Here is a 13,023-nt window from a genome sequence, read left to right as displayed (position 1 = left end):
GAAAAGGCGACACTAGTCACTAGTTAGAATCCAGGCCGAATCACATCCGGCCGTGATTGGGAGTCCCATAGGGCGGCGCACAATTGGTCCAGCGCCGTCAGGGTTTGGCCAGGGTAGGACGTAATTGTAAATAACAACGTTCTTAACTGACTCGCCTTATTAAAGGTTAAATAAAAAATATAATGCCAACAACCTGAAAGGATGGAACATCCCCACTTAACACACCCTGTAACTCTTCGGATGTCAAGTCTCGCACACCCAAATACCTCTCTGCAGCTACCACCACAACCTCAATTTTCTGCGACTTACGTTCCATCCCTGCAGTATAGTTGATAAACATTGCTATAAATGCTAAACATCCACTCGTACTGAAACATCTCTCTTGTTGGCCTATCCCTCTGTACTGGTACAGATCTACTCACACCATCCCTCTCAGGATCCCTCCCCCTTGACCCGACCCTCTTCACTGCCTCAGCATATGACAATTGATGCACTACTCTAAGCCTGGAAACCTCAACCTGCCTCTCTCGCATAGGACATTTCTGATCCCCAGCCCCATGAGCACCCCTACAATTAACACATACCACTACTTTCCCCAATGCGACACATTCTTTTGTCTCATGCTCTTCTGCACACTTATCACAACCTCCCTCCTACACACTGCTGCCACATGCCCATAAGCTTGACACCTGTAATAACGTAATGTATTCGGTACAAAAGCTCTTACGGGATAACTTATATATCCTAACATTACTTTGTCAGGCAGACTCAACATCAAAACTCAAAAGAACAGACAATGACTCTTCTGTTTCACCACCGTCTGCGTCGCACCAAAAGACAAGCATCACAAACACCAGGATTCTTCCCTTTTGGATCAGCCAAAAGGCAAGGGTCCACTTTTTCCAAAAACTTAACTCCTACTACTATCACAGACTCAGCTTTATCCTGACCCTCGGTGCAAGTCTCTGGCTCGGAGAACTTCACCACATCTACCACCTCCAATACTTCGCCCTCATTCACTTCCATTTATCCTCCTGTCTTCAGCTCACTCTGCTTACAATTGCTACCATTAATCTTTAACAAACCATCTCCCTTTTTCTGCTATTTTTAACCGACTCAAGCTCACCATCTTCCTCCCTCTCGTAGACCTCCTCTGCCTCTCTTTTTCCCTCCATTACTCCTCCGTATTCCAAGTATACGTCTCCTTATGATAATACTGCACTTCCCCTGACATATATAATTGTTCTTGCTTTCTCAAGGAACACCATTTTACCGGCTGTCACAATCAGCACGAACCCCTCGGGATGTAGCGCTAAACAGTGCATCCCACGTATAATGCAGCTGCTATGTTTTGATGTTATTCTTTATCAAACGCTATCGTGACACTTTTCAATTTCAAACAAGCGCGCTCCCCGGCTTCCTTCTCCGACGTGCACCTTCAACTCCATCTCATTACGCAATTTGAGTTTCCTTAAAAGGTAATCGATTCTGACACTTAATCATCCATTACTTTTCAGGTTTTCAGGTTTTCAATACATTTAAACTTTTTAAATAAGTTTTCAAATAATGAATTTCATATTTCTGAAACTTAGATGACAGAAAAGCATGATGACTTCTATGCTGAGCGAGGGTAAGAGTCTGCTGGATTTTTGGCACCTCCTTGTGGCAGTAATGGAAAATGTCTACTTACATTTACATCATTTACATTTTAGTCATTTAGCAGACGCTCTTATCCAGAGCGACTTACAGTAGTGAATGTATACATTTTATGCATTTTTTGTTGTTGTACTGGCCCCCCGTGGGAATCGAACCCACAACCCTGGCGTTGCAAACACCATGCTCTACCAACTGAGCAACAGGGAAGACTACTTCGATGCCCACCAGATTTTAAAGTTGGGGACCCCTTTTCACATCGTCTGTCTGCTAATGCTGCCCAGTCAGTTCAGTCAAGAGTGGTTTAAAGTGGCAATATTTCAAGAATAAAGTCAACATTTTATTGTGTGAATAAAGTCACAGTTATATCAGGATTAATGTAAGGGATTTGGTTACTTTCAATCAAATTTTATAAAAATGGTGGGTAAACTGCATTTAGTTGCATTTACCCTCCACTAGGCCTACACCACTGCTGGTAGCCTACCCTCTCAGCAGAGACACCCATGAACACACGCAGAACAGGTAGCCTTCTTTCAATATAATACACGAGTTGAATCAAAACATGTTTCCACCGTAATTTATGAGTTGTCCATAATTCATGAGTTGAATGCTTGGAGTCTTCACAGATCCTGTGACATAAAACACCACATTTCTTTCCTTACATTAATGGCATGACCGTGTTATTTTTAAATTATGAAGCATTTAACAATTGAATTAGAACATTGAACTTAAACCCTGTATGATTCCTGGATCTAAGTGTAACTATGGAAATAATACAGATACATACATGGTCTACTTCTTCTGGCCACAGATGCCACAGACAACACCAATACCTGCGCGCAGTAGAAAAACAAAGCAATGAGCCTCTAAACAGCTGACTGACAAAAGCAAATAATGATAAATCAACGGATAAATCAAATGCATTGCAATAAAGGCTATTTTTATCAACGGCGCATGGCAAACAAATGGCGAAAATGTTGACTGAACAAAAATATAAATGCAACATGTAAAGTGTTGGTCCCATATTTCATAAGCTGAAATAAAAGATCCCAGGAATGTTCCATACGCACAAAAAGTTTATTTCTCTTAAATGTTGTGCACAAATTTGTTTACATCCCTGTTAGTGAGCATTTCTCCTTTGCCAAGATAATCCAGTCAACTGACAGGTGTGGCATATATAGAAGCTGATTAAACAGCATGATCATTACACAGGTGCACCTTGTGCTGGGGACAATCAAAGGCCACTATCAAATGTGCAGTTGTGTCACATAACACAATGCCACAGATGTCTAAAGTTTTGTGGGAGCGTGCAATCAGCATGCTGACTGCAGGAATGTCCACCAGAGCTGTTGCCAGAGAATTGAATGTCGTTTTAGAGAATTTGTCAGTACGTCCAACCGGGCCTGACAACCGCAGACCACGTGTAACCACGCCCATCCAGGACCTTCACATCCATGATAATGCATGGTCCTATGTTGCAAGGATTTGTACACAATTCCTGGAACCTGAAAATGTCCCAGTTCTTCAATGGCCTGCATACTCACCAGACATGTCACTTACTGAGCATGTTGGGATGCTCTGGATCAATGTGTACGACTGCGTGTCCCAGTTCCTGCCAATATCCAGCAACTTCGCACAGACAAGGTATCTGTGACCAACAGATGCATATCTGTGTTCCTAGTCATGTGAAATCCATAGATTTGGTCCTAATTTTCAGCTTCCAAGAATTGTGTACAGATCCTGACGGCGCCGGAGAAGATGGCTGATATTTTACGTGCTTCTAACCGATTGTGTTTTTCTGTTCGTTTTTTTTGCGTTATCTGTAACTTATTTTGCACATAATGTTGCTGCTACCATCCCTTATGACCGAAAATAACTTCTGGACATCAGAACAGCAATTACTCACCACGAAATGGCAGAAGCTTTTTTTTCCTTTAATGAGTCCAACGAGCCCGAATTGAACGACATACTGCTTTCCCTGGAACAGGCCCAAATCCCCGTCATTTGCGTGAAGCGACGACAGAGAAAAAGAGGACGGAGGTCGGGCTGCCTTCTGAGAATTCGTAGGCAATCTAATAAAACCCCCCCTGACTTCCGTTCTACTAGCTAACGTGCAATCATTGGAAAATAAAATTGACGACCTACGAGGAAGATTAAACTACCAATGGGACATTATAAACTGTAATATCTTATGCTTCACCGAGTTGAGGCTGAACGACAAGATTATCAACATACAGCTGGCTGGTTATACGCTGTATCGGCAGGATAGAACAGCGGCATCTGGTAAAAAAAAGGGGTGGCGGACTATGCATATATGTAAACAATATCTACGGAAGTCTCGAGGTTTTGCTCGTCTGAGGTAGAGTTTCTCATGATAAGCTGTAGACCACACTATCTACCTAGAGTTTCAATCTGTATTTTCCGTAGCTGTCTACATACCACCACAGACCGATGCTGACACTAAGACCGCACTCAATGAGCTGTATTCCGCCATAAGCAAACAGGAAAACGCTCAACCAGAGGCGGCGCTCCTAGTGGCCGGGGACTTTAATGCAGGGAAACTTAAATCTGTTTCACCAAATTTCTATCAGCATGTTAAATGTGCAACCAGAGGGAAAAGAACTCTGGACCACCTTTACTCCACACAGAGACGCGTACAAAGCTCTCCCTCACCCTCCATTTGACAAATCTGACCATAATTCCATCCTCCTGATTCCTGCTGACAAGCAAAGATTAAAGCAGGAAGCACCAGTGACTAGATCAATAAAACAGTGGTCAAATGAAGCAGATGATAAGCTACATCACTGTTTTGCTAGCACAGACTGGAATATGTTCCAGGATTCTTCCTATGGCATTGAGTACACCACATCAGTCATTGGCTTCATCAATAAGTGCATCGTTGACGTCGTCCCCACAGCAACCGTACCCACCAGAAGCCATAGATTACAGGCAACATCCGCACTGAGCTAAAGGCTAGAGCTGCCGCTTTCCAGGAGTGGGACTCTAACCTGGAAGCTTATAAGAAATCCCGCTATGCCCTCCGACGAACCATCAAACAAGCAAAGTGTCAATACAGGACTAAGACCGAATAGTACTACACCGGCTCTGACGCTCGTCGGATGTGGCAGGGTTTGCAAACCATTACAGACTACAAAGGGAAACACAGCCAAGAGCTGCCCAGTGACACGACCCTACCAGACGAGCAAAACTACTTCTATGCTCGCTTCGAGGCAAATAACACTGAAATATGCATGAGAGCACCAACTGTTCTGGACGATGGTGTGATCACAGTTGTGTCCAGTCCATGCTAGACAAGCACTAATCTAGTCTACCAGCCGGCTCTCCATATGCGCTGACAATTGAGACGGGGAACTTGGACGTTAGACGAGCACTAAAAATGTTATGCCTCAAGTACGAATACACTGGAAAAATCAAAATCACAGTCGTGTCCAGTCCACGCTAGACAAGCACTAATCTAGTCTACCAGCCGGCTCTCCATATGCGCTGACAATCGAGACGGGGAACTTGGACGTTAGACGAGCACTAAAAATGTTATGCCTCAAGTACGAATACACTGGAAAAATGTAATGGGTCTTGAAAACAAATACTAAACATATAAGACCCTCTAGAAAGAGAGTGGACACCTAATGTTTTTTATTTTTTAGTGAACAATTGAAGGTATTGTCTTTAATGGTGTATTTGTACAATTTATATACTGTAATTGTTTCATGCTTCTTTTGCTTTTAAACAGGTCAACATTCACAAGGCCGCAGGGCCAGACAGATTACCAGGACGTGTACTGCGAGCGTGCGTTGACCAACTGGCAAGTGTCTTCACTGACATTTTCAACCTCTCCCTGTCCGAGTTTGTAATACCAACATGTTTTAAACTGACCACCATAGTCCCTGTGCCCAAGAAAACTAAGGTAATCTGCCTAAATGACTACCTACCCGTAAAGCTCACGTCTGTAGCCATTAAGTGCTTTGAAAGGCTGGTCATGGCTCACATCAACACCATCATCCCAGAAACCTTAGACCCACTCCAATTTCCATACAGCCCCAACAGATCCACAGATGATGCAATCTCCATTGCACTCCACACTGCCCTTTCCCACCTAGACAAAAGGAGCACCTATGTGAGAATGCTATTCATTGACTACAGCTCAGTGTTCAACACCATAGTGCCCTCAAAGCTCATCAATAAGCTAAGGACCCTGGGACTAGACACCTCCCTCTGCAACTGGATCCTGGACTTCCTGATGGGCCACCCCCAGGTGGTAAGGGTATGTAATAACACATCCGCCATACTGATCCTCAACACAGGGGCCCCTCAGGGGTGCGTGCTCAGTCCCCTCCTGTACTCCCTGTTCACTCATGACTGCACGGCCAGGCACGACTCCAAAACCATCATTAAGTTTGCAGATGACACAATGTCGAGACAGCCGTGTGGTGCCAGGTCAAAAACCTCTCCCTCAACGTGATCAAGACAAAGGAGATGATTGTGGACTATAGGAAAAGGGGGACCGAGCACACCCCCATTCTCATCGACAGGGCTATAGTGGAGCAGGTTGAGAGCTTCAAGTTCTTTGGTGTCCACATCACCAACAAATTAACATGGTCCAAGCACACAAAGACAGTCATGAAGAGGGCAAGACAAAACCTATTCCTCCTCAGGAGACTGAAAAGATTTGGTATGGGTCTTCAGATCCTCAAAAGGTTCTACAGTTGCACCATCGAGAGCATCCTAACTGTTTGCATCACTGCCTGGTATGGCAACTGCTCGCCCTCCGACCCCAAGGCACTACAGAGGGTAGTGCGTACAGCCCAGTACATCATTGGGGCCAAGCTTCCTGCCATCCAGGACCTCTATACCAGGTGGTATCAGAGGAAGGCCCTAAAAATTGTCAAAGACTCCAGCCACCCTAGTCATAAACTGTTCTCTCTGCTACCGCACGGCAAGCGGAACCAGAGCACCAAGTCTAGGTCCAAGAGGCTTCTAAACAGCTTCTATCCCCAAGCCATAATATTCCTGAACATCTAATTAATGCCCCCCCTTTCACACCATTGCTTCTACCTACATGTACATATTACCTCGACTTACCGGTGCCCCCGCACATTGCCTCTGTACCGGTACCCCCTGTATATAGTCTTGCTATTGTTATTGTACTGCTGCTCTTAAAACTACTTGTTACTTTTATTTCTTATTCTTATACATATTTTTTAAACTGCATTGTTGGTTAGGGGCTTGTAAATAAGCATTTCACTGTAAGGTCTACACCTGTTGTATTTGATGCATGTGACTAATACAATTTGAGTTGGTTAATTTATTTTAATTGAATGATTTCCTTATATGAACTGTAACTCAGTAAAATCTTTGAAATTGTTGCGTTTATATTTTCGTTCAGTGTTCAAAGGAAAATCTATGCTTTTAAAGGAGATCAGCTGAAGCCAAATTCAGCACTACTGAGTGGACAGCGCAGTGGACAGGGAGACAGTATGTGCAGCCACGTAGAAATAAATGTTTCATTTGGAAGCTTTTATTTTCATATTGATCAAATGTAAAACATATTTACCAATGCATTTTAAACAAATAGAATGGTTAAATTAGCATTATTTAGAGCCCCCCCAAAGTTTGACTTTTGTTGCATTTAGGGGAGCTAATGTCTCATTAACTTTTTTTTTAACCTTTATTTAACTAGGTAAGTCAGTTAAGAACAAATTCTTATTTACAATGACGGCCTAAGAACAGTGGGTTAACTGCCTTGTCAAGGGGCAGAACGACAGATTTTTACCTTGTCAGCTCGGGGATTCGATCTAGCAACCTTTCGGTTCCTGGCCCAACGCTCTAACCACTAGGCTACCTACCACTCATTCAGGGAAGCTGAGCCCCCACTGGCTCCGCTGTAATTCACACCCTGCTTTATCTTTCATATCAGCAATAAATAATAAAATAAAAGGTTAAATTACTACAAACCTTAATAGGGTTAGGGCTCCCACATGGCCATAGTTCCATGTGAGCTATTTGCGTCTCTGAACACCTGTGTGTAAACGAAGACTGACACCACAGACGTGTTGTCACCAAAAAATACAGTCAGCTCCAACTGTTAAAGTGTACAGTAAGTGTATATTTTGCATTTGGAAATAATTTTGATGTGATATGACGACTTTATGTTTTTAGAACCGTACCGCAACTGAGAATCAATTTCACGGTTCGATGGAGTATTTGGCTGCCAGAGCCAATTAGTCTCTGAACAGAACATGTTAAGGTCCTTGGACTATAAGGAGTGATGTTAGGCTCCTTTAGTCCATAAGTGTCTTTCACATCACGTAGTAGCTAGTTAAGCAATAATGCACGAGGGGGTGTGGTATAAGGCCAATATACCACGGCTAAGGGCTGTTCTTCTGCACAACACGGAGTGCCTGAATACAGCCCTTAGCCGTGGTATATTGGCCATATACCACAAACCCCTGATGTGCCTTATTGCTAATATAAATTGGTTACCAACGTAATTAGAGCAGTAACAAGAAATGTTTTGCCATGCCCAGTTAATCAGCATTCAGGACTCGAACCACCCAGTTTATAATACAAAATATATGGCAGTAATTAATTCAAGGTTGAGCTTACCTTGTAATCCTCAAATAATTGATGAAGGAGCATGATGCTAATACAATTCAAATGCCAATTTCCCCCTAAAAGTTTATTAGAAAGATTTAGTCAACATTATAAGAATGCTTTATTTCTTCATTTAATTCAGCACAAGACTTGTTTTAAAAATGGTGAGGATGCAGGTGCAAAGTGAGGATTCAATGTCCTATGATAAAGAAAGTTATACAGAAATGAACAACTAAGTGTCTTGTGATATTTCCATAGTTGTTTTAAGAACCATTAATTGCATTATTAACATTGACAGTGAGAAACAGGTGATGACAGAAATTGATGAAACATGAAATGAAGAAATTGTGAAAACAACTCTGCACAGCTTTAAACAAGGCATTTCTGTGCATTATCAGCCATATTGTTACATTGTTCCTGGTTGAACAGTCATATGTGGCAAAGACTAGTTGCAATGGAGTGCAAAACACCTGAGGTTTTCATGGTGACATATCCATTTACCCTTGTGGACAAAACATTTTGCTTTCATCAGGTTGGAGTGGATATCTTTTCAGTATTGGCAGCACAAAGGGCAACCAACCCTTCAGACGCGAAAGACAAAAGCAGAACAGAGAGCAGAACATAGGTCCACTCATGCCACCTTATTTCTTGCCTTGCTTGGTGACCATGTTCCGTGGGGGTGTGACTGGACGGCTGCCATTTGGCTTCTTCTTCTCAGCGGGCTTCAGAATCTACAAGTGGAATGAACACAAGTAATCCAACCTAAGATGATGTTTTGCCCACTGCAATAGTCTTTACATCGTAGTTTGACAATGACAAGATTGGTTATAGCGTTAAGATCTCCATACACTAGTACTAATACAATCCCTGACACATTTACATTCCTGCGATAAGACAGAGTATATTCATGATGAAATACTCACCTGAAAAGAGCACATGAGGGTCTCATCCACACTCATCATAGCACCAGCATTGTCAAACTCCCCGCAGTAGTTGGGTGCTGAGAATAAAGTCACAAGCTGTCGCTTGGCGAAGAACTCATAGCCGTCCTCAACAACCTGCGGAAAAAACAACATTGATTATGGTTGGGTTAAAAATAAAAACAATGCATTCAACTCCAGACAGTACAGTGAAAGTATGCAGACATACCTGATGGGCGCGACAGATCAGATCCAAATCATGTTTGTGCAGGAACTTTGCCACCACTTCTGAGCCAAAGGTGAATGAGACGCCTCTGTCATTCTCTCCCCAGCCGAGGACATCCTTGTCTGGATCTGACCAGAGCAGGTCACACAGGAGGCCCTGGTCGGGGACGTCGGTGGGCCTCATGACGCGCCTGATCTGCTCCATGGACTGGAGGTCTGGTGACAACCCTGAGAGACACAGAAGGAGATGAACAGCAAGAATACGGTTAATTGCAGTAAGAACTTGTGGGTAAATGAGAAGTATACAATTCAAATAAAAGAAAATAGTATTTCTCAATATCACAGCAATGTCTTAGTGTGTCCTAAAACAGGACCACTTCTCTTCATGTTTAAGGACTACTAAAACACAACCTACCTCCATGGCAACAGAAGATCTTTTCATCAACAATGGCAGCAATAGGGAGGCAGTTAAAGCAATCTGTAAATGTTTTCCAGAGCTTGATGTTGTACCTTCTTTTACCTAGAATAATAAAATATAATTTTAGGATGATAGTAAGCTAGGCAATGCGTAGCTTTGGAACAGGAACCTATAACAAAATGCAATTTATGTAGATACAAAGGCTATATTCTGTCAGAGAGTGCAGGGTTATGATTATTACAGCCACCACATATCACTCACACTCATCATAGAATCCATATATTCTGTTGATGGAGGCGCACTCATGATTCCCTCTCAGCAGGAAGAAGTTCTCCGGGTATTTGATTTTGTAGGCCAGAAGCAGACAGATGGTCTCCAGAGACTGCTTCCCTCTGTCCACATAGTCTCCCAGAAATAGGTAGTTGCTCTCAGGAGGGAAGCCCCCATACTCAAACAGCCTCAATAAGTCATAATATTGCCCATGGATGTCACCTGCAGAAGGCAAATGATTTCAACTTCAAGTTCTACACATCCCTCATTGGGATAGAAGACACTTCATGTAACAGTTATGTTCACCAAATATTGATGATTACTCACCACAGATCTTGAGAGGGGCTTCAAGTTCAAGAAGGATAGGTTGGCTGAGAAATATCTCCCTGGACTTGAGGCACAATCCTCGGATCTCGTTCTCCTGCAGCTGCACATTCTTACCAGGCTTTGCTCCCCTGACTAAAAATGAAACAATCCTGATGAATCTACAAGCAAAGATACAGTATCTACCTAGTTCGCCATCATACTCATTGCCATGTTGTCTGGATAGGGGTGTGAGTGGTGACCATCATATCAGATTTCTCATGTTATTGACTTAATCTTTCACTGACTGACTGGGGCAGCTATTAGTTGACTAAGACAGTGCCCTGGATCATGTAGCTAAAGTAACGTTAGTTACATAGCTAGCTAGCTACTTTGAATGGACATTTCTTAATGTGTCGTCCGGGACAAATGTCAGGTTAACATTAGCTAGTTAGATATGGGCAACAACAGCCTTAATAACTAATGTTAGCTAGTTACTAGCTAACGTTAGCTTAGCTAGCTACAGATAGCCAGAGCCAACCTGCGTCAACAACTAACGCGTTATCTAGTTAAGGCTTGCCACCAGTCATCTAACGAAGTAAACATAATATTGCATAAATAACGTAAGATTAATGTACTCTTTCCTTACCTTCTAAAAGACGCTGGATGATACTGTCTATGTTGAGTTTGTCAACATCGGCCATGGCGACGTAGAAAAAATGTCTGAGTGAGCTGCAAATCTAGTGCTGGTTAGCTAACGCTAGCTAGTGGTGGCTACGATTGGCTAGCTTCACTAAATTGCTGGTTCCAAGAACAAAAACGTGTAGAAATGACACCCTGTTATTTAGTTATCATACAACGTTATATTATACCTAGTTAACTACTTCAACATCTTAGTGTTATACAAAACAACACCTAATATTAGCCGTCTACCGGGACAAAATAAACGTTAGCCTATCTATTAGCCGTTAACGATGCCCTCTGATCTAGCCACACCCACTTTCCTACTTCAGAGGAATCTGCACGATCAACCTTCTGGGTGGATTTGATGGCCGCTGCCATCTACTGTGCTGTCCTGGGATATACTACCCTCCTAGGTGTGCCACGCCGTGGCATCCGTGCATGACTGCTGCCACAGTGCCAGCCTCCTCCCTAAATATTTCAGCCTCCGTAGAACTTGATTGTCAATTACAATTTAATTACTGTGATTTTCATCTTCCCCAGAAGAACTGATTATTTTACTAATAGTCAAGCTTAGATTTATGAGAGGGGAGCAGGCGTCTGGTAAGAATACCAATAGGAATTTCAGACACCTCATTAATTGTAATTGACCATTCATGTTTTTTGTTGCAATATTTGTATTGATAGATTTTGAAGGTTTACAAGTGCACATCCTTGTTCACAGGACAAAACATTAATGTGGAATTTCTGAACAAGATTACAAATACAAACTGTTGTGAACCTAGACTCTCTAGATGATTTTAGAATGTGTACCAGCTGGGGCTGTGAACCTAGACTCTCTAGATGATTTTAGAATGTGTACCAGCTGGGGCTGTGAACCTAGACTCTCTAGATGATTTTAGAATGTGTACCAGCTGGGGCTGTGAACCTAGACTCTCTAGATGATTTTAGAATGTGTACCAGCTGGGGCTGTGAACCTAGACTCTCTAGATGATTTTAGAATGTGTACCAGCTGGGGCTGTGAACCTAGACTCTCTAGATGATTTTAGAATGTGTACCAGCTGGGGCTGTGAACCTAGACTCTCTAGAGGATTTTAGAATGTGTACCAGCTGGGGCTGTGAACCTAGACTCTCTAGATGATTTTAGAATGTGTACCAGCTGGGGCTGTGAACCTAGACTCTCTAGATGATTTTAGAATGTGTACCAGCTGGGGCTGGTACAGTTCAAATCATCTGATAGCTTTCCCAAATGGACAGATCAGACTTAGTTACAGTTGGATCTATATCCTGTATGAAAATGGATTCTATGCGATTAACCTGAAAATCCTTTGTTTACAAGATGATCATGCACATCTCAAACATTTCCAGATAGCTTTGATGCGCAGCGGGGCGACGTGTAACAGAAGAGATGCAAGGACAGTTAGCAAGAGGTGGATTTATTCATGGTCCTTCTCTTCCCCATGTGTGATGATGTAGACCAGATTCTTGAAGTCCAGGTGTCCAGCCACATCTGGAGGGAAGGTGGTGAACATCTGCTCCATCTGAAGGGATAGATCACAGAGCCTGTTTGAGAAGATGATGAAAGTGTTTTTGCTTAGTATGTAAAAAAAAATGATCAGTGATGATGGTTCTAAACTTTTTGCGGGAGAACCCATCTGCCTGGATTGTTAACATCTCAAATCTAATTGTATTGGGCACAAACACGTGTTTAGTAGATGTTATTGCGGGTGTAACGAAATGTGTGTATTTCTAGCTCCAACAGTGCAATAATATCTAACAAGTAATATCTAACAATTTCACAGCAATACACACAAATCTAAAGTAAGGAATGGAATTAAGAATATAATATTTGAAAGAGCAATGTCAGAGCGGCATAGACTAAGACACTGTTACACTGTTATACTATGAAGAGTAGTAGTAATTATTAGGAGTCTACATACA

General features: G+C 42.5%; 1 protein-coding gene across 1 annotated transcript; it reads right to left on the bottom strand.

Annotated features, from left to right (window-relative positions):
* Window positions 1-8,380: 8,380 nt before the first annotated feature.
* Window positions 8,381-11,172, bottom strand: LOC100194534 (protein phosphatase 1, catalytic subunit). Its single transcript, NM_001139620.1, is given in 7 exon segments — window positions 8,381-8,996; window positions 9,189-9,323; window positions 9,415-9,638; window positions 9,826-9,930; window positions 10,090-10,320; window positions 10,426-10,557; window positions 11,051-11,172. Coding segments are annotated over 7 exon segments (972 nt in total). The 5' UTR covers window positions 11,106-11,172; the 3' UTR covers window positions 8,381-8,906.
* Between the last annotated feature and the right edge of the window lie 1,851 nt (window positions 11,173-13,023).

Source organism: Salmo salar, chromosome 24, assembly GCF_965601325.2.
Source record: "Salmo salar chromosome 24, fSalSal1, whole genome shotgun sequence".
NCBI classification, from domain to species: Eukaryota; Metazoa; Chordata; class Actinopteri; order Salmoniformes; family Salmonidae; genus Salmo; species Salmo salar.
Note: the sequence above shows the minus strand (reverse complement) of the source record. Positions and strands in the feature narration are given on the sequence as shown.